The 17,808-nt window shown below is 41.7% G+C and overlaps 3 protein-coding genes across 4 annotated transcripts in view; 1 reads left to right on the forward strand and 2 right to left on the reverse strand.

Moving 5' to 3' along the window:
- foxj3 (forkhead box J3) overlaps positions 1-1,722 on the reverse strand; it is an 81,568-nt gene extending 79,846 nt beyond the window's left edge. The window contains exon 1 of the mRNA XM_084167480.1: positions 1,521-1,722. The gene's annotated coding sequence lies outside the window, so the exon portion shown is untranslated. The remainder of the gene's footprint in view (positions 1-1,520) is intronic.
- A 3,320-nt stretch (positions 1,723-5,042) lies between these two features.
- Positions 5,043-7,212, forward strand: ppcs (phosphopantothenoylcysteine synthetase). Of its 2 annotated transcripts, none has more exons than XM_084167544.1 (4): positions 5,043-5,122; positions 5,911-6,476; positions 6,579-6,682; positions 6,769-7,212. In XM_084167544.1, exons 2-4 carry the CDS (start codon positions 5,945-5,947, stop codon positions 7,090-7,092), a joined length of 960 nt encoding a protein of 319 aa, XP_084023670.1. In that variant the 5' UTR covers positions 5,043-5,122; positions 5,911-5,944; the 3' UTR covers positions 7,093-7,212. The 2 variants fall into 2 exon arrangements, with proteins under 2 accessions (XP_084023670.1, XP_084023671.1); XM_084167545.1 differs by having other exon boundaries at positions 5,054-5,122; positions 5,944-6,476; positions 6,769-7,174.
- Positions 7,213-10,974: 3,762 nt separating this feature from the next.
- Positions 10,975-16,358, reverse strand: utp3 (UTP3 small subunit processome component). The gene is made up of 15 exons (XM_084167546.1): positions 16,079-16,358; positions 15,655-15,742; positions 15,391-15,447; positions 15,243-15,299; positions 15,030-15,132; positions 14,835-14,903; positions 14,588-14,709; positions 14,330-14,482; positions 14,044-14,156; positions 13,863-13,959; positions 13,621-13,752; positions 13,151-13,290; positions 11,924-11,987; positions 11,535-11,642; positions 10,975-11,276 (listed from the first exon to the last, which is right to left on the reverse strand). Exons 1-15 carry the CDS (start codon positions 16,093-16,095, stop codon positions 11,187-11,189), a joined length of 1,410 nt encoding a protein of 469 aa, XP_084023672.1. The 5' UTR covers positions 16,096-16,358; the 3' UTR covers positions 10,975-11,186.
- Positions 16,359-17,808: the final 1,450 nt, after the last annotated feature.

The raw sequence follows: 17,808 nt of genomic DNA on the forward strand, positions 1-17,808 counted from the left end.
TCGGTGAAGTTATGGTGCTAGTAATTGCCTAAACACATTCAAATTAACGTCATGACGTTCAGAGTTTCAAGCCAATCCCCCTCCATGTCCACCCTGCTCTCCCCACCTGTGAAATTTCAGTTACATCTAGCTCCTGTAATTATCTGACCAATCAAACATGTAAACAACTATCTTACCCCTTGCTGCTCTATCGGCGCTAATTATGGGAGTAAATTAATGAGCTAAAAGTAAAAACGATGTTGATTTCACACCAAAAATTCAACGAAAGGGAACTATATGAACCGTAACTTATGGGGGTTCGAATCGGTTCAGAACTTAATACAGGTTCTGCTCGGAACAGAACTATTGGAAAAATAATTTCGGTTCCAACACCTGGTTCCTGCAAAGATGCTGGGAAATGCTAAATGTGCAGAAGCTACGATGGCGAGGAACATCCTCACGCAGTACAAACCATGGATTTAATATATTTTTGTTTTCGCTGGTTTTTGTAGAACTACTTGTAATTGGAAACGGACATTAAGATACTTTTTTCACGGAATCGAGAACGAAGAAAATATCGCCATGTACAGGTAAATTACTAAATCTATGGCGGCGGTTTGTATGGGGCTTTCCTGTAACGCCCAGTATGGACACCAACAATCTTTGGTAATATCACATTATCTGGCGTACAATCTGTAGCTAACAAATCAGGAGTGGATGCTACATCCCTGGTTCTGGAGTCATAGGTTGTTCAAGTCAAAACTAATATAACCTGAATCAACACAGCCTTGCCCTCAAGTGCTTTTTCCCCCTTTAATTCTTCACTTCAGGTAGCTAAACTAGCCAGTGACATTTTGACAATGCATACATTTCTGATTAGCTAGTTAAAGTACAGACGCTTAAGACATAATTGATTGTTTTAGACTAGTTATCATCCATATCTGGGGAAATCCCACAAAGTCAGACAACATTAAATTGACAGACGAAACGCATTCCAACAGCTGATGAGGGACCAAACGTACCAAACAGTCATGCTGGCTAGCTCGAGCTAGCTAAAGACAGTGTGTGCGCACAGTGTGACCCATTCCCAAATTAGCTAACGATAGCCACTTAGCTAGGGTAAATAGCTGGCTAACATTTTAGCAACACACCGTGTCAAAGAATGGTCGGGCTTCTTTGCAATATGGCTAGTTAGCTAAATATATGGAAGAACGAATGTTACCGTGGCGTTTGCTGTCAAAGTTGCTCAGTTGTCAATGGTGCTAACTAACTAGCTAGCTAGCTGTCAAATTCGAGAGTTATAGCTATCTACGTAGTGTGATCAAGCATGCTAGTTATCATGTTAGCAAACTGGCAACGAGCTACCTGGATCGTTACTAATGATGTCCCCATATGCCCCGTCCCAGCTAAAATAAAACTATCAAGGCCTGATTGCTGAACTCAATCCCCAGAACTTCAGTACAGCTTACTTCCCCATGAAAGTCGTCCATTTCATGGGCCTCAGTTCAACTACCATTCCCATGTTCTTACAGCTCACTTACCCCTGGGTATGTCAGGTCGTTGCCTTGGTCCAGGGCAGTGTTGAAATATCTGCCCCTCCCCTTTCACGTCTTCTTCAACAAGAAAGTCCCTCAGGTGCCTATGCTCAGGTGCGTTTGTCCTAGGTAAGACCCGTTGAACTCTCGCCAGTGTCGTCCCTCTTCGGCTTCTCTGCCTTTTCTCGTTCGCCTTTCTCTCGAGTCCAGTCTCGACAGCCAACATCCGGGACTCTGTCGTTTTCTACACAGGCTACAAAAAATACCCGGAACTACTTTCAATACAATTCAGAGAACGACGCAAATTACATACTGCACTGGCTACATTACTGCACTCGGCGATGTACACAGCCACAAAAACTAGTCCCCTACTTCACTGCCCTCTCTTTCTCTCTCTGCCTGCTCGAACTACTTTCATAAAATAATAATAATAATTGTAATAATAATAACAACAACACATTTTTACTCAATCATAAAATTACAACAAAATAAAACATGATTTTAAAAAGAGTTGTTTCTATGTGTTCTTAGCTATTAATAATCTTACTACAGTACTACTAGAGGTTGTATTTAATTGCAATAAATTATTCATTTAGCTATTTTCTTGACTTTAGATCTATTACACTGTTGTTAGAAGCATCCTGTCAGCCTATTGGAGCATTATCTTAATAATGAGAACGACACAAATTACAAACTGCACTTGGAGATGTACACAGCCACAAAAACTAGTCCCCTACTTCACTGTCCTCTCTCTCTCTCTCTCTCTCTCTGCTGCAACTACTTTAATAAAACAACAATCATAATAACTGTAGTAAGAATAACAATAAGAATAACGACACATATTTACTCAATCATTATAATAACTACAAAATAAAAAATATGATACAAAAACAAGTTGTTTCTATGTGTTCTTACGCCTCGATCACACCAACACTATCTTCGCATTTTGGTACACCAGAAGTACATTCATTTCCAATGGAACACTGCATTTTCCTTACAGCATTGCGTTGCAGAGTCAGATGCAGTGCGCTCTGTGTGGTGCATACATTGGATTTATCGAACGTATACATCGAATTGTATGCATTGATGGCTTGACGGAAATGGTAGCATGTGAAAGTTGAAATTTTGTTGCACACATATCCAGATGATGTTGTGTACCATTTTGCGTAATGACACTGTAGGTGTGATCGAGGTGTTAGCTCTTAATAATCTTACTACAGGAGTTACTACAGTACTACAAGAGGTAATATTTAATTGCAATAAATTAATAATTTTGCTATTTTCTTCACTTTAGATCTATTGCACTGTTGTTAGAAGCATCCTGTCAGCTACATGGATCATTATCTTAATAATGTTCATCTTCATGAGACATGTATTGACATTTTGGTCAATTCATCATACCTTGCTGGACTCTAAAACGTCTGATCACTACTAGTCTAGTACAGTATCGTTTCAGCTTCCTCATACAGTTTTTGGTGAGGCAACAGCACCTCCAGTGGATTAACATTGAAAATGCTTCACTTGAGCTTCAAACAGGTTGCAAATCATATTTCTTCCTGCCTAAATACACTACATGACCATAAGTATGTGGACACCTGCTCGCCGAACATCTCATTCCAAAATCATGGGCATTAATATGGAGATGGTCCCCCTTTGCTGCTATAACAGCCTTCACTCTTCTGGGAAGGCTTTCCACTAGATGTTGAAACATTGCTGCAGGGACTTGCTTGCATTCAGCCAGAAGAGCATTAGTGAGGTCGGGCACTGATGTTAGGCGATTAGGCCTGGCTTGCAGTTGGGGTTCCAATTCATCCCACAGGTGTTCGATGGGGTTGAGGTCAGGGCTCTGTGTAGGCCAGTCAAGTTCTTCCACACCGATCTCGACAAACCATTTCTGTATGGACCTCACTTTGTGCACGGGGGCATTGTCATGCTGAAACAGGAAAGGGCCTTCCCCAAACTGTTGCCACAAAGTTGGAAGCACAGAATCATCTAGAATGTAATTGTGTGTTGTAGCATTAAGATTTCCCTGCACTGGAACTAAGGGGCCTAGCCCGAACCATGAAAAACAACCCCAGACCATTATTCCTCCTCCACCAAACTTTACAGTTGGCACCATGCATTCGGGCAGGTAGCGTTCTCCTGGCATCCGCCAAACCCAGATTCGTCATACTCCCCCCAAAAATGCTAACCTTCCCTGTTATTGTAATGGTGAGAGGTTACCATGGGGGTATGATAATTGTGCGTCTGTAGCTTTCTCACTCATCATTATTCACGATTCATTCAGGACATATTCATGTAGAAGTGTTTAGAAACATATTCTATTCTTATTTACAATAAAAGTGACTCAAAAATGACACAATACATTATTTACCATTAATTTCTATTGGGCACAAAATAATCTGAAACACATCCAAACAAATAGCAAATGCATCCAACAAGTTTGTAGAGTCACAAGCTTGATGTATTCATTGCGTGCTAGGAATATGGGACCAAATACTTTTGGATAATTTAATACACATTTAAGTGAATTTGTCCCAATACCTTTGGTCCCCTAAAATGGGGGGACTATGTACAAAAAGTGCTGTAATTTCTAAACGGTTCACCCGATATGGATGAAAATAGCCTAAAATTAAAGCTGACAGTCTGCGTTTTAACCTCTTAGTCATTGTATCATTTCAAATCCAAAGTGCTGGAGTACAGAACCAAAACAACAAAACATTTGTCACTGTCCCAATACTTCCGGAGCTCACTGTGAAAGCGGATTACAGGCTCTTTTTATTCTTCGATGGGGTTTAACGGCGGTTGGCATCCAATATTAATGGTGCATTACCGCCACCAGCTGGACGGGGTATTGAATGAGAAAATAAAAATCCATTGCGTGAAAGGGGGAAAAACAACATCATACAAAATACAGAAATAGGCATGTCAATAAACAAAACCCATCCCACTTATTCAATCACAATCCATTCCTCTCTGTGCTATTATCTTCACCTGACTCACTAGCAGTTTCAAACAAAACCTCAGTTTCCACCATCTTCTCCTATACGCTCCTTCCAGGACTACAGCCTCTGCCAAGAGATGTGGACTTGTAGGTAGTGCACTTGTCCTGTCGCTGGTTTTAGCCCAGCTGTAACCCCTTCAATCACTGCATTGCTGGTAGCAGTGTGGTGATCCTGCAGTCTCAGGCTTTTGTTTGAAGTTTGCCTTATTAGTATAGCCTTTCTACGGAGGCTTACTACAGCCTCTGCCAGGTCTGGACCTTTATGGCACAGGAGGTTGTTTGCCTGTGACTAAAGGTGTCTAGATAAAGGCCACTCAATCACTACGTGGGTTATTATTATATCTGACAAAATTGTTTAAGTGTGATAAATAACTGAAACACAATGTATAGGCTAGCCCCTACATTCCTTTTGTTGTTGGAATACTTTGTAATGCAAAGTCACCTGACAATTCAGCTTCCACGACATTAGGTGGCGACATAATTTTGAGTTCTTTACATTCCAATGAATGAAGCTAATCGAAGAAGACGTCACGCCAGACAGCATCCGGAAGTCGCACGATACTTCTCAATCATCAGCTACTTCTTACTCTCGGTGCCTTTAAAAGTAAGGAATGTTTCTATTCATGAATAAGATTCATATAAATATTAAGCTAATTCACTGACAACTGCAACATTAAACGAACGATCTTAGGCCCGTGCCAATGAACATCCTAGTAATAGCAGCGAGTGTGAACCGCATTTTCACTGAACCTGTCATTTTCTAAGGCATATCTGCTGTAAAGTGCAGTTAAAGTTGTAGCTAGTAGACAAAGGTGAGTCTAACATACTTATCCTATAGGCAAACCAGATACACGTTCAAATAATCAACCAGTGACTACTATTCGTCCCCTCAAAAGTTTGTGAAGGTCACAAGTATCCTATTCCTACCACAAACTTTAATTATTTAACTCTAGAGATTCATGGCATGGCTCCTCTCATTGACATTTAAAGATGCTCCGCCATTTCCTGGTTGTTAAAATTCTAATAGTTCGCCTAATTTCAGTGTGAGACATAACAAACAAGTATAGGGTAGATAATCAATGTTCTATCTAAACCGCTGTGAAATATCTTGTCCATAACCCAAAATAGTGTATTTTCAGCTGTTTGAAGCTGGTGTGCAAAAGATGCAAAAACGAAACTTAAGAATGGGAAGCATAGAAATAACACACAAAACAGTTCTACCACTTCTTAGACTTGCTTTCAATGAGAATGACAGATCTATAAGTCACATTTCTATGTGAATTTGGTTTGGTCACCCAAAAAGTTACATTTTGCAGCTTTAAACCAAATGACACACTTGGCAATGCATGTTAGGTTTCACATTCCTTTTCAATGTTTTTTTTGTCTTGTAAGTTGATGTTCCCCCCCTCTCCCCGGCCAACCAAGCATGGCAGACCCCGGGACCCTCACTGCAGAAGGGAAGCTGTCTGAAGAGTTTGCTGTTCCCTCCCATGTAGAGGAGGTCAAAGGGCAGATGGCAGCTTTTGCTGTGCAGCACAGGGCTGCAGGGCACAGGGTGGTGCTTATCACCTCAGGAGGCACCAAAGTCCCCCTGGAGTCTCGCACTGTGCGCTTCCTGGATAACTTCAGCAGTGGCCGGCGCGGAGCCTCCTCGGCAGAGTACTTCCTAGAGTCAGGCTATGCTGTGATCTTCCTGCACAGACACCGTTCCTTATATCCTTTCACACGCCTCTACTCTGGGATTAATCTGCTGGACAGCCTGCAGCTGGAGAGTGGAAAGGTCGGTTCGGTCTCTGACCAAGTCGTGGTCAACCAGCAGGCACTTCCCAACATTGCCAAAGTCCTGATGCGTTACCAGGCGGTGAAAGAGGCAGGGCTTCTTCTGCCTGTGGAGTTCAGCACCCTGTCTGAGTACCTGCACCTCCTCAAAGCAGCAGCACAGGCACTCAGCCCCATAGGTAGGTACTGACGCTCAACTAGAAGTAGCAGGGCTTATTAAGATGTACAGTACCTGCATGTGCTGGGATAACTAACATGCGCTCTGTTTTCATTCCCCTCAGGGTCCAATGCCATGTTTTATTTGGCTGCAGCAGTGTCGGATTTCTATATCCCAGCATCTGACATGCCAGAGCACAAGATCCAGTCTTCCAATGGACCACTTCAGGTGAGTAAAGAAAGCCATCAAATACAAAAGCACATGATCTTTATTACAGATCCACTGTTAAGTAAAGCCTATTTTCTGTCCTATAGATCAGTATGAAGATGGTCCCCAAGATGTTGTCGCCGCTGGTGAAGGACTGGGCTCCACAGGCATTTGTGATTTCCTTCAAGCTGGAGACAGACCCGTCCATCCTGCTGGACAGAGCGCGGCGGGCCCTGGACACCTACCGGCACCAGGCTGTGGTAGCAAATGTACTGGACACCAGACGAGGTTACGTAGTGGTGGTGACCCCTGACACTCAGGCCGAGCTGGTACTCACAGATGAGGAAGCAAGCAGAGATGTAGAGATTGAGGACAGGATTGTCAGTAATCTGACTGCAGCTCACAGCCAATTCATAACCCAACAAGGCTGAGACCCCAGTTAACCATGCTAAGGCTGTCTCCGACTAAATATAATCTTTGTTGACCGAAAGTTGTCTGTTCTTTCGACCAGTCGATTGTGTATTTTTCCATATATACAGTACCAGTCAAAAGTTTGGACACACCAACTCATTCAAGGGTTTTTCTTTATTTGTACAATTTTTTACATTGTAGAATAATAGTGAAGACATCAAAACTATGAAATAACACATATGGAATCATGTAGTAACCAAAAAAGTGTTAAACAAATCGAAATATATTTAATATTTGAGATTCTTCAAATAGCCACCCTTTGCCTTGATGACAGCTTTGCACAGTCTTGGCATTCTCTCAACCAGCTTAATGAGATAGTCACCTGGAATGCATTTCAATTAACAGGTGTGCCTTCTTAAAAGTTAATTTGTGGAATTTCTTTCCTTCTTAATGCGTTTGAGCCAGTCAGTTGTGTTGTGACAAGGTAGGGGGGGTATACAGAAGACAGCCCTATTTGGAAAAGACCAAGTCCATATTAAGGCAAGAACTGCTCAAATAAGCAAAGAGAAACTACATTACTTTAAGACATGAAGGTCTCTTCAAATACAGTCACAAAAACCATCAAGCGCTATGATGAAACTGGCTCTCATGAGGACCGCCACAGGAATGGAAGACCCAGAGTTACCTCTGCTGCAGAGGATAAGTTCATTAGTTCCCAGCCTCAGAAATTGCAGCCCAAATAAATGCTTCACAGAGTTCAAGTAACAGATACATCAACATCAACTATTCAGAGGAGACTGTGTGAATCAGGCATTCATGGTAGAATTGCTGCAAAGAAACCACTACTAAAGGACACCAATAATAAGAAGACTTGCTTGGGCCAAGAAACACGAGCAATGACCGGTGGAAATTTGTCCTTTGGTCTGGAGTCCAAATTGGAGATTTTTGGTTCCAACTGTCGTGTCTTTGTGAGACGCGGTGTGGGTGAACGGATGATCTCCGCATGTGTTTTTCCCACCGTAAAGCATGGAGGAGGTGGTGTGGGGGTGCTTTATTGGTGACACTGTCTGTGATTTATTTAGAATTCAAGGCACACTTAACCAGCATGGCTACCACAGCATTCTGCAGTGATACGCCATCCCATCTGGTTTGGGCTTAGTAGGACTATCATTTGTTTTTCAACAGGACAATTACCCAACACACCTCCATGCTGTGTAAGGGCTATTTGACCAAGAAGGAGAGTGATGGAGTGCTGCATCAGATGACCTGGCTTCCACAATCCCCCGACCTCAACCCAATTGAGATGGTTTGGGATGAGTCGGACCGCAGAGAGAAGGAAAAGCAGCCAACAAGTGCTCAGCATATATGGGAACTCCTTCAAGACTGTTGTAAAAGCATTCCAGGTGAAGCTGGTTGAGAGAATGCCAAGAGTGTGCAAAGCTGTCATCAAGGCAAAGGGTGGCTATTTGAAGAATCTCAAATATAAAATATATTTTGATTTGTTTAACACTTTTTTGGTTACTACATGATTCCATATGTTATATTTCATAGTTTGTCTTCACTATTATTCTACAATGTAAAAAATAAAATGAAGAAAAACCCTGGAATGAGTAGGTGTGTCCAAACTTTTAACTAGTACTGTTGACACACCCTATGTGTTTTAATAAAATCAACTATATGCTTTGAGCTTGTCTGATGCTTTAAGCTCACGGTTTGATTAAATAAGACATGCCTCAAGAGGGCGCCAGAGATCTAGATAACCAGAAGAAAACATGACCCAACTATTCTCCTCCCGGCTTTCGCAGATTCTGCCATTACTCTCCTGAAGTTGCCACTAACATGCCAATTTATCTTACCATTTCTACCGATCACATTTTTGTTAAAGTTTCATTTCATTTAAAATAACGTCTTCATATCTCAAAATCATATTCATGTGGTTAATCAAAATTCTATCCAAATCTAAATGATCAACCTAAAAAGTAAAAATAGCCTACATAAAGCCAACAAATGAAAACATTGCAGCCTCCAGGTAGAAAATAACCTGATAAAAATAAATATCCTATAAATCACATTGGCTACACATGCCTGTCTGCAACGAAGTTGAAACATTGTATCAACTATTAAGTTGGGTCCAGCCCGAAGCTTGCACTAGCAAAGTTGCAAAATAGTGTAAAATATTCTGTTTGCGCAAGGGATAAGAAGCAGTGCTTGAATTGGGCAGGAGCTCACCGGAGCAGAGTACGGGCAACTCAAATGTTCTACTGCTTGAGCTCCTGGCCCTCTTTATAGAATATTAGCTCAAAAGTATTGTGGCGCTCCTGCACCAAAATATAAACAGTACCAGCACCCAAAATGAGTACCGGAACCTATTTCAGTCCAAGTCAAGCACTGATAAGAAGTAATCAGGTAGGCCTATTTTGTGACGTTTCCACTGGATCAGAGCATTACATTTTTTCCTTTCACGCTGAGTAGTTAACGAAAGGGAGAGAGCTGGAAAGATTTTTCAAATACATTGAGGAACTATTGTAATTCTCAATGGATGTAAAAACAGACTTAGTTTGCTTGCTGTTTGAGGTGAAGAAAACATCACTTTGAGAAGCTCCACAGGTCATTAGTGGTGGTGCGTTAAGCCAATCAGAATACAATAAGATCCCCAAATGGCCACATTTATATGCCTACATTTGCGCGCAGGCCAGGTAGCCTATAGGCCTACTTTTATGCGTGCGCTCCAAACAAAAGACAATGACTAAATTGACAAAACTCGTAAATAAACCAACACTTGTTTCTCACAAGTGTAGCATAGGTTGTGCACTCTGAAAACAATGTGCCCACTCGGACAAGGATAACGGGAAGACTGGAATAATAATATTGAATGCAGTAAAATAATTACTGTAACCAATGTAACAAACATTGTAGATTAGAAATTATAGGAATTAACGGTAAATGTAGCCTACTACTGGTGATGTATGCAATGAGAAATTGATATACACTAACAAACGCAAACAATTCACACAATTAAGTTATGAATCACATTGTCGGGAGAGCGCTCATTCTGGAGGGAGAAGTGCATTATGCATCTGGGTAAATCCCACGTCTGCATTGGCCATGCAGCATTTACAGTGATATGGCCTCAGCAGAAGTCAGGGCACTCATACTTCTTGTGAGTCATAGAGCAGTGCAGAGCTGTTGTCAAGGAAGTGAGTTTGTGTTTATATAGGATGTACCGCCCCCACCTACCGTCAACCAATCATGTCAACGCGGAGCTATACTGAGCTCACAGCATTGTTACAAAATTAGGGAGGCGTATGGTGATGCGGTCCTGGGAGGCTCAGCAATTGCGTCACACCATCCATAATGGAGCCTCCGACCACATTTTTCAGATCAAGCATAAATTGGCTTTTAGTTTAGGCCTCAGCAATGGATTAGTTCACGGAGATGGTTGCAAATTTGCAACCATCTCCATGAACTAATCCATTGCTGAGGCCTAAACTAAAAGCCAAATTATGCTTGATATATATATAGGTTACTGCTTGACTAAAACATTCTGTCGACCAAACAATCGACCAGTTGACTAATTGGGGTCAGCCCTAAACAATGCTGCTTACTAGGAGACCTGGCAACTTGTAGAAACACTAATGGACAGTACAAGTCCCTGGGCTTGGGACAATCTCTTTGTACTAAACTCTGCTTACATCTGGCTTTAGTTCATGCTTGTCGACTTTGGATCTTTATTTTATCTGGCTTGGCTTTCGCCACCTAGATCAGACAATGTGCATGGGTAAGTAGGTTTCAGTACTCACTGTCTGCTGTAAAAAAATAAAATAAAAAATACATTACATAAAAACAGCAAAACGATCCTTGACCATCTTATGTCTGGAAGCAGATTACAACATGTGGGTTGTGGAATGATAAGGCCAAACAATAAAGTTTTACTTGATTAAGAACAACTTTATAGCAGTTTCATTACAACAAAGCAGATTGTCAGAGTAATGTCACAGACAATAGTACATCAGTAAAGTGACAGACTTGGGACATTAAACCTCAACATTGTGTTGGACAAATCAGTCCACAGGGAACTGTTGACAATCTTCCTTAAAGGAAACAGTTGGGCTGGTTACTTGAGTTTGACACTCTTTTTAACTCCAGCACGAATACCAGACAGCTCTCCACTGTATCTTGTCTCCTCACGACGGACTTCACGAACCTGGAATACATTCAATACTTATGTAGATTTGTTTGAAGAACTATGAATTCCAACAGTCTTTAAAATTTGGCCCATAATTGACACAAGTTGTCAATTTTGCTATCAAATACTGTATATAATATCAGTATACAGCAGCGGTTCTGAAAGATCTGCCTGAAGGTGTCAGTAATTCCTGCGAAGCACTTATAAATCAATCATCCATAGCATTTGTATACATTTTATACACTGCAACTTCAAGTTTAAATGTAGTCTACAAACCTGTCCCTTTCTGCGGATCTTGGCTCGTCTGAACTTCTCTCTGTGTTTGACTCTGGGATTGCGGTCAATCTTCTTCCTCTTTGGTGTAAGCCCTTTGTTCTTGGCCATCTTCAGAAAGGATAGAGCAGCATGTACTAATTAGACTAATGGTTTAAACTAGGAAGGGAATATAATACTCTTACATACAAAGCACAAGATTGATATGAAGGTCATGATATATTGGGAGAATAAATGTCTCATACTGTGCTTTATACAATGAAAATGTGAACAAGAGACATGAAAACAAGTTAATATTGTACATGAAGGCTAAGATGAACAATAAATCATTGCTGCTGTATACTTGAATGTGTGTAATTCATTTCTAATTCTCAGAGGGTGTTACACTGTACCTGGTAGCTAATGCGTCTCTTTGCATCTGGATCCACCTCCTCTTCATCTCCTGCCTCCTCCAATCTGCAACGAGGAAATAGATCTACCATCAAGCCCTGCCTATCTCATTCCTACTCTGTGAACTTGAAGAGAGTACCACAGTATGAGTCATAATACCCATAAAACCTAGCGGTCAAACAAGGAAATGGTTAGAATAGTCTTTCCACCATAAATGTTTCCCATAGGGGATTTTAGAAACAGCCTTACAAAAAAAGATTGCAGTAACTGCAGTCGACTGTGGTATTTTGGACACAGTAATTGCAGAGTACTGCAGTTATACTGCACTGTAACTGCAGTTACACTACAAAACTACTGTAGTAAAAAAAAACTTATTTTGGATGCAGTATTTGCAGCAAACTGCAGTTATACTGGACTCAGACAGCAATCTTTTTTTGTAAGGGCACTTAATAAAATAAGGGCTGTATTTCATGAAGGCTTAACCTGGCGTGACGTTTTGATAAGCGTGTAAATCTCTTGGAAAAGGTGACTTATTTTGAAAAATATATATATTTAACCTTTATTTAACCAGGTAAGCCAGTTGAGAACAAGTTCTCATTTACAACTGCGACCTGGCCAAGATAAAGAAGACTTATCAATATATTCGCCTGTATTTACCCCCAACCAATGAAACGCTAATTAGCTGCTAATGTGGCTATCAAAAAGAACTACAAATGCCATGATGATCTGGACGAGACTGCCGAATCGAGGCAACCTTAAGAATCTCTGGGTTAACTATCTGTTAGCTAAATGTAGTAATGAATGAATTGGCAACATTTCTTTATATTGATAATTCTGTGAACGGTATTGGGCAATTTTTTAATTGACACAATACCTGTTAGCAAAGGTGTCAGCTAGAGATTACACGTGTAGGCGCTTGCAGAAATTTGTAGTCTTGCATGATGTCTAATTTGATACCAATTGGCATTTTCGAATCTGAGAGTAAATAGAGCTGAATATATTGATAAAAGTCACCTTGTCCGAGAGATATTTACATGGTTATCAAAACGTCACCGCAGGGTAAGCCTACACGAAACACAGCCCTTATTTGGAGTGTTTCAAAAATCCCCTATGGGAAAAATGAATGGTGGAAAAACGATTGGAACCATTTCCCTGTTTGACCGCTAGGTTTTATGGGTATTATGACACCTTCACTGTGGGGCTCTATAATGTACCTGGGTAACACTCACCCTTCCTGATCCTGTGGGTCCTTGCTCTTCCTCTTCAGTTTCAGCCTCTCCTCCACTCCTCTGTAGAAGCGCAGGGCAGCCTCCTCATCCAAGTCAGAGTATGAGTCTTCAGATGATTCCGCCCCAGCCTCTTCAGACACCTGACAACATAGGGACCAGTCCAGTTTAAAGGTAGACTCAGCGAAATGACGTTGCCACAAGCATCATCGCAGATTTGTGTTTGACAAGACACAAGACTTCCCTCTCACACAGTATTTGCGCATGTTCACAGGTTCGCTTTACGCTGTTACAGCGTGGTAGCAACAGGACCAATGCAGCAGGGAAGTTTAGCCTTGTGCTTCAACGCTCTAAATTGAGGAAATTCACCCACTATGTTTACTTTGTGCATCTACGTCATATCGCTGAGTCTACCTTTAAGTATGTACATCATCCATATCACCTAATGGACCAACATCAAACTAATTTCTCACCTTGACCTTCTTGTTGGTGATCGGTTTGCTGCTCTCTGACTTTCTAGCAGACTTCTCCTTCTGGTCTGCAGAGAGCAGCTGGTGCAGCTGTGGGGCAAGCCGAGAGTCTACCTCACCCATCTCATTTATCAGCTGCAGGGACAGTCAGAACACTATTATTATAGGACACGATCTGAATCATACCAACTACACATGGTATACCTACAATTGTATCAATCACAAACGACAATGCATCTACTCACATTTCTGTAAGTCAGCAGTCTTTCAATCACTGGGTGGTTGTGTGCGGGAATACGCTTTGCTTTCAGGACCAAGTAGAAACTGATGTTTGTGCAGTAACTAAGGACAGAAATAACAATAAGCGAGTTGATTCTCATTGGCATTGTTTATGCAATTTATGTTACAAATAACATTCACACTTACTTTAGATAAAGCTGCTGTTTGGTCTTGAGGTAGTTGGCACCCTTTCCCGGTGGGATCCGTCCATCTTTGACCATCTCCAAAAGGGGCTGTAGCTCGTCCTTCAGCTCTGCCAACTGCACACAACACCATTGGCAAACAGTACGGCATTACCACTCAACACCACCAGTAGTAACTAACACCAACATACTGCAACTCGTTACAGGTTCAACAAAATGAAGTGTGGATTATACTGTATGTTTCTTATTCTGCTGTACATACAGTAGTGGTTAGGTTGTGGTTATCATACCTTTGCCTTAAAGTCCCGAATGAGCTCCAGTAGCTCTGGTGACTCTTTCTTCAGCAGCTTCATCTTCTCCTTCTGGGACATCTGCTTCAGGTCCTTCACAATCCTCTCCTTCTCCACACCCTTCTCTACCCCCTGCTCCTCTACAGCGAACTCCTACACATACACACACACACAATGAGGACAACAGGAAAATGTGTTTCTTTACTTTGATAGAGCTGAAGGCTCAAGCATGTATACTTTGTTGCTGATAATGTATACCTGAAGGAGGTTAAGATCATAGTCCTCCTCGCTAAGATTGGCAGCCAATCGTCTCTGAATATTCTTAGCTTCTTCCTCTTCCTCTTCATCCTCTGCCTCTACGTCTTGCTGAGATTTTCCCTCTGCAACAACAAAAAGTGAGTAGTTTCAAGGAAACAGCCTATGTCAAACAAACATAACTACATCAACCAGATTGAAATATTCAGGAATGATAGAAGAATGAATTAATACAATTTGAAATACTCACTGGCAGCCACATAGTCAGAGTCATAGAACATCTTCTTCCTGTTTCCCCATGCCATATCATTGGGGAGATCTAGGAGCAGACAACCACATTTAATATGTTAATTCAGCAAAATACACATGCACATAAAAAACCAGGTCAATAGTTGAGTGGGTACAAAAACTGCTATAGTAGGTTGACTTTGGGCTGTATAATTACCATCATCCTTCTTCCCTTCCAGATCACTGTCCATATCAGCCTCCTCTTCTTCCTCCTCTTCATCATCCTCTGAGTCAGAGAGGTCCAGAGCCATCACTTCCTCCTGCAAACAACATGATAATCATCAGCTCAATGTGATGTCTGCATGGATAAGTCATTCAAGTTCTGCTCTATAAGATACTGTTTACTTGCAGTTGTTGGCCTTTAACTCACCTCTTCATCACCATCTTCCTGGTCACTGTCCATCTGAACACCACGTGCCAGGAGGTTCTAGTGGCAAAAATATACAACATTAAGACTGAGTAGGGTTCAAAGATTTCAGGAAAGAACTTGAACTACAGAAATATAGATGGAGACTCACCGAGATTTTGTCTTCGTGGAACTCATCGACCTTATCCTTCGTATACTGTGAGGATCTCTGTTAAAAATATTTGAAGTTTTAAGGAGATTGAATGGTAACTTAAAATTGATCTAAAGCAACAATGACAACTCTTGGTCAAGTAAAGGACAAACTCCATAAGCTTTGTTGACAATCAACATTGTGCAGATGTTGATATCATATGAAGTTAATCATACTTCTGTTCACACAGGCTTCTCCATAACATATATACCTAATATACTGTACCTTATCTGGGACAGGCATGTCCTTATATGCTTCAGGGTCATCTTTGTCAAACTGTTCCGTCTTCTTCACCTTAGGGGCTCGTTTGGTTCTGAGTGGAGCGAGGGGCAAAAGTTGTCACATCCAAGCCAGGGCCCAGTTTTTCAAAAGTTATCTATCTGGATTTCACCTCCCGGATAGGATTAAATGCATAGAAATTGGATGAATTGAACGGACAAATCATTGACTTTAATGGGGACTCCCGTTCTATTCATATGCATTTAATCGTATCCGATAGGCGGCATCTTGATAAATAACTTTTGAAAAACGGGGCCCTGGACGTCATAAACACTACATTCTTGCCATCTCATATGACAATTCAGAGGTTAGATGTCTAGCATCTTGAACTAAAGTTGACTGTTTATACAAAGAAATCTAGCTAACGTACCTTAGCGCTCGAACCATGTTGAGAAGATCAGTGGAGTAACGTTAGCTTGCTAGCTATCTTACTAGTGGGATAACTTTTTCAGTTGCTAGAAAGGTGATCTTCCAAATATAAATATGACAAGCATAATATATCAATACATAATTAAAGTCCTCGGGGTGGTAATAATGCTGTCTCTATTCCCGTGACTCAATAAACTTGAAATTGACAAACAATTGTTGGCAACTACCAGCAGCGTCACATTTTCTATTTTCTTTCCACGTGCTTCCGGGTTGTTCTACGCCAGTTGGCTTCTTCGTCTTCTTCTTCGGTGGGGTTTATCGGCAGTTGGCATCCAACGTTATAGTGCATTACCGCCACCTACTGTACTGGAGTGTGGGCCAGAGACGGGGAGAAACTAAATCCTAACTGTCAGCCCCGTTGCTCTTAAAAAATATAACAAAATATTTTAGACTATATCTAATGAAGTTCTCATCCTCTCTATTTCCCTCTGATACTGCCCACACTGTAGCAATACATGCTCCACAGTCTCTGTTTCCTGGCAATAATCACACTTTCCTGTTGGATGTTTTCCTATCACATTTAAAGTCTTATTCAACCGGCTGTGTCCCACCCTTAATCTTGTAAAAATAGCCTTCTCTCTTCTGTCCCTTCCGGCCGTCCTCCCCTCCCCGACTTTCCTCTGTACTTGAAATAAATGCCTTCCCTTATTATCTCTATTCCACTGCTCCTGCCATCTCTGCACCATCACTGTCCATATCAGGCTTTTTGCCTCTGCCTTGCTCATTAAAACTACAACATCAACATCCCCACTACTAAGTGCTTGTTTAGCCAGTACATCAGCTGCCTCATTCCCCTCCACCCCCACATGGGCTGGGACCCAAGTAAAGCTTGTCTCTATACGCATCTGTCTAACCCTACCATGGGTTTGTAGTACCTCATACAGCAGGTCTTGTCTGCTACGTGAGCTAAAAGACTGCAGACTCATCAACACTGCGCATGAATCAGAGAAAATAACTACTCTGTCTGGCTTGACTTCCTCCACCCACTGTAAGGCCAACAGTTTGGCCATCAGCTCCGCCGTATATACAGCCAGATTATCTGTAATACGTTTCCTGACTGCCACCCCACATTCCTGCACTACAAATGCTGACCCTGTATGTCGTGTCCTTGGATCTTTTGAACCATCTGTGTAAATGACCACAAAATCCTGATACACAGTATCCAGACGACTCTTAAACAAATCAGATGGATCAACACCCTCCCTATCTTTCTGTAGTCTCTCCAACACTTCTAGATCAACTACTGGAGGCGGGAGTAGCCATGGTGGATTTACAGGATTAGTTACCGTTGGACTAAACTCCCTTCCATACAGTCCCATCTCCTTCGCCTGGGTATTACCCACCCACCCAAAGCTTGTGTTCTGTCTTCGCTCATGTTCCCAGCATGCCTGTAAAATCCCTTTCGCAGGATGAGACACCCCATGTCCCTATAGGTTGACCCAATAATTCATTGCCAGCTGCTGTCTCCTAATCTTCAATGGCATATCCCCCATCTCCACCTGTAGTGCAGCCACTGGGGAGGTCCGAAATGCCCCACTACATATTCTGAGTCCTTGCCCCTGTATGACATCTAGCTTTCCACTGAGGTCCGGGCTGCCGAACAATACGCTATACAGCCATAGTCTATTATGGATCGGATCAATGCAACATACATGGTCCTCAATGAGGAAC

The sequence above is a fragment of the Coregonus lavaretus genome (genome assembly GCF_964263955.1).
Source record: "Coregonus lavaretus genome assembly, chromosome: 8".
Lineage (NCBI taxonomy): Eukaryota > Metazoa > Chordata > Actinopteri > Salmoniformes > Salmonidae > Coregonus > Coregonus lavaretus.

What these genes read in the sequence shown, in the direction of transcription:
- ppcs (XM_084167544.1), top strand. Translation starts at nt 5,945, where the DNA reads ATGGCAGACCCCGGGACCCTCACTGCAGAAGGGAAGCTGTCTGAAGAG. An exon ending in ACAGGCACTCAGCCCCATAG is followed by an intron (nt 6,477 to 6,578) that starts GTAGGTACTGAC and finishes CATTCCCCTCAG; the next exon opens with GGTCCAATGCCATGTTTTAT. An exon ending in CTTCCAATGGACCACTTCAG is followed by an intron (nt 6,683 to 6,768) that starts GTGAGTAAAGAA and finishes TCTGTCCTATAG; the next exon opens with ATCAGTATGAAGATGGTCCC.
- utp3 (XM_084167546.1), bottom strand. An exon ending in TTCGGGACTTTAAGGCAAAG is followed by an intron (nt 14,157 to 14,329) that starts GTATGATAACCA and finishes TGTTGTGTGCAG; the next exon opens with TTGGCAGAGCTGAAGGACGA. An exon ending in AGATCCGCAGAAAGGGACAG is followed by an intron (nt 11,277 to 11,534) that starts GTTTGTAGACTA and finishes AATGTATTCCAG; the next exon opens with GTTCGTGAAGTCCGTCGTGA.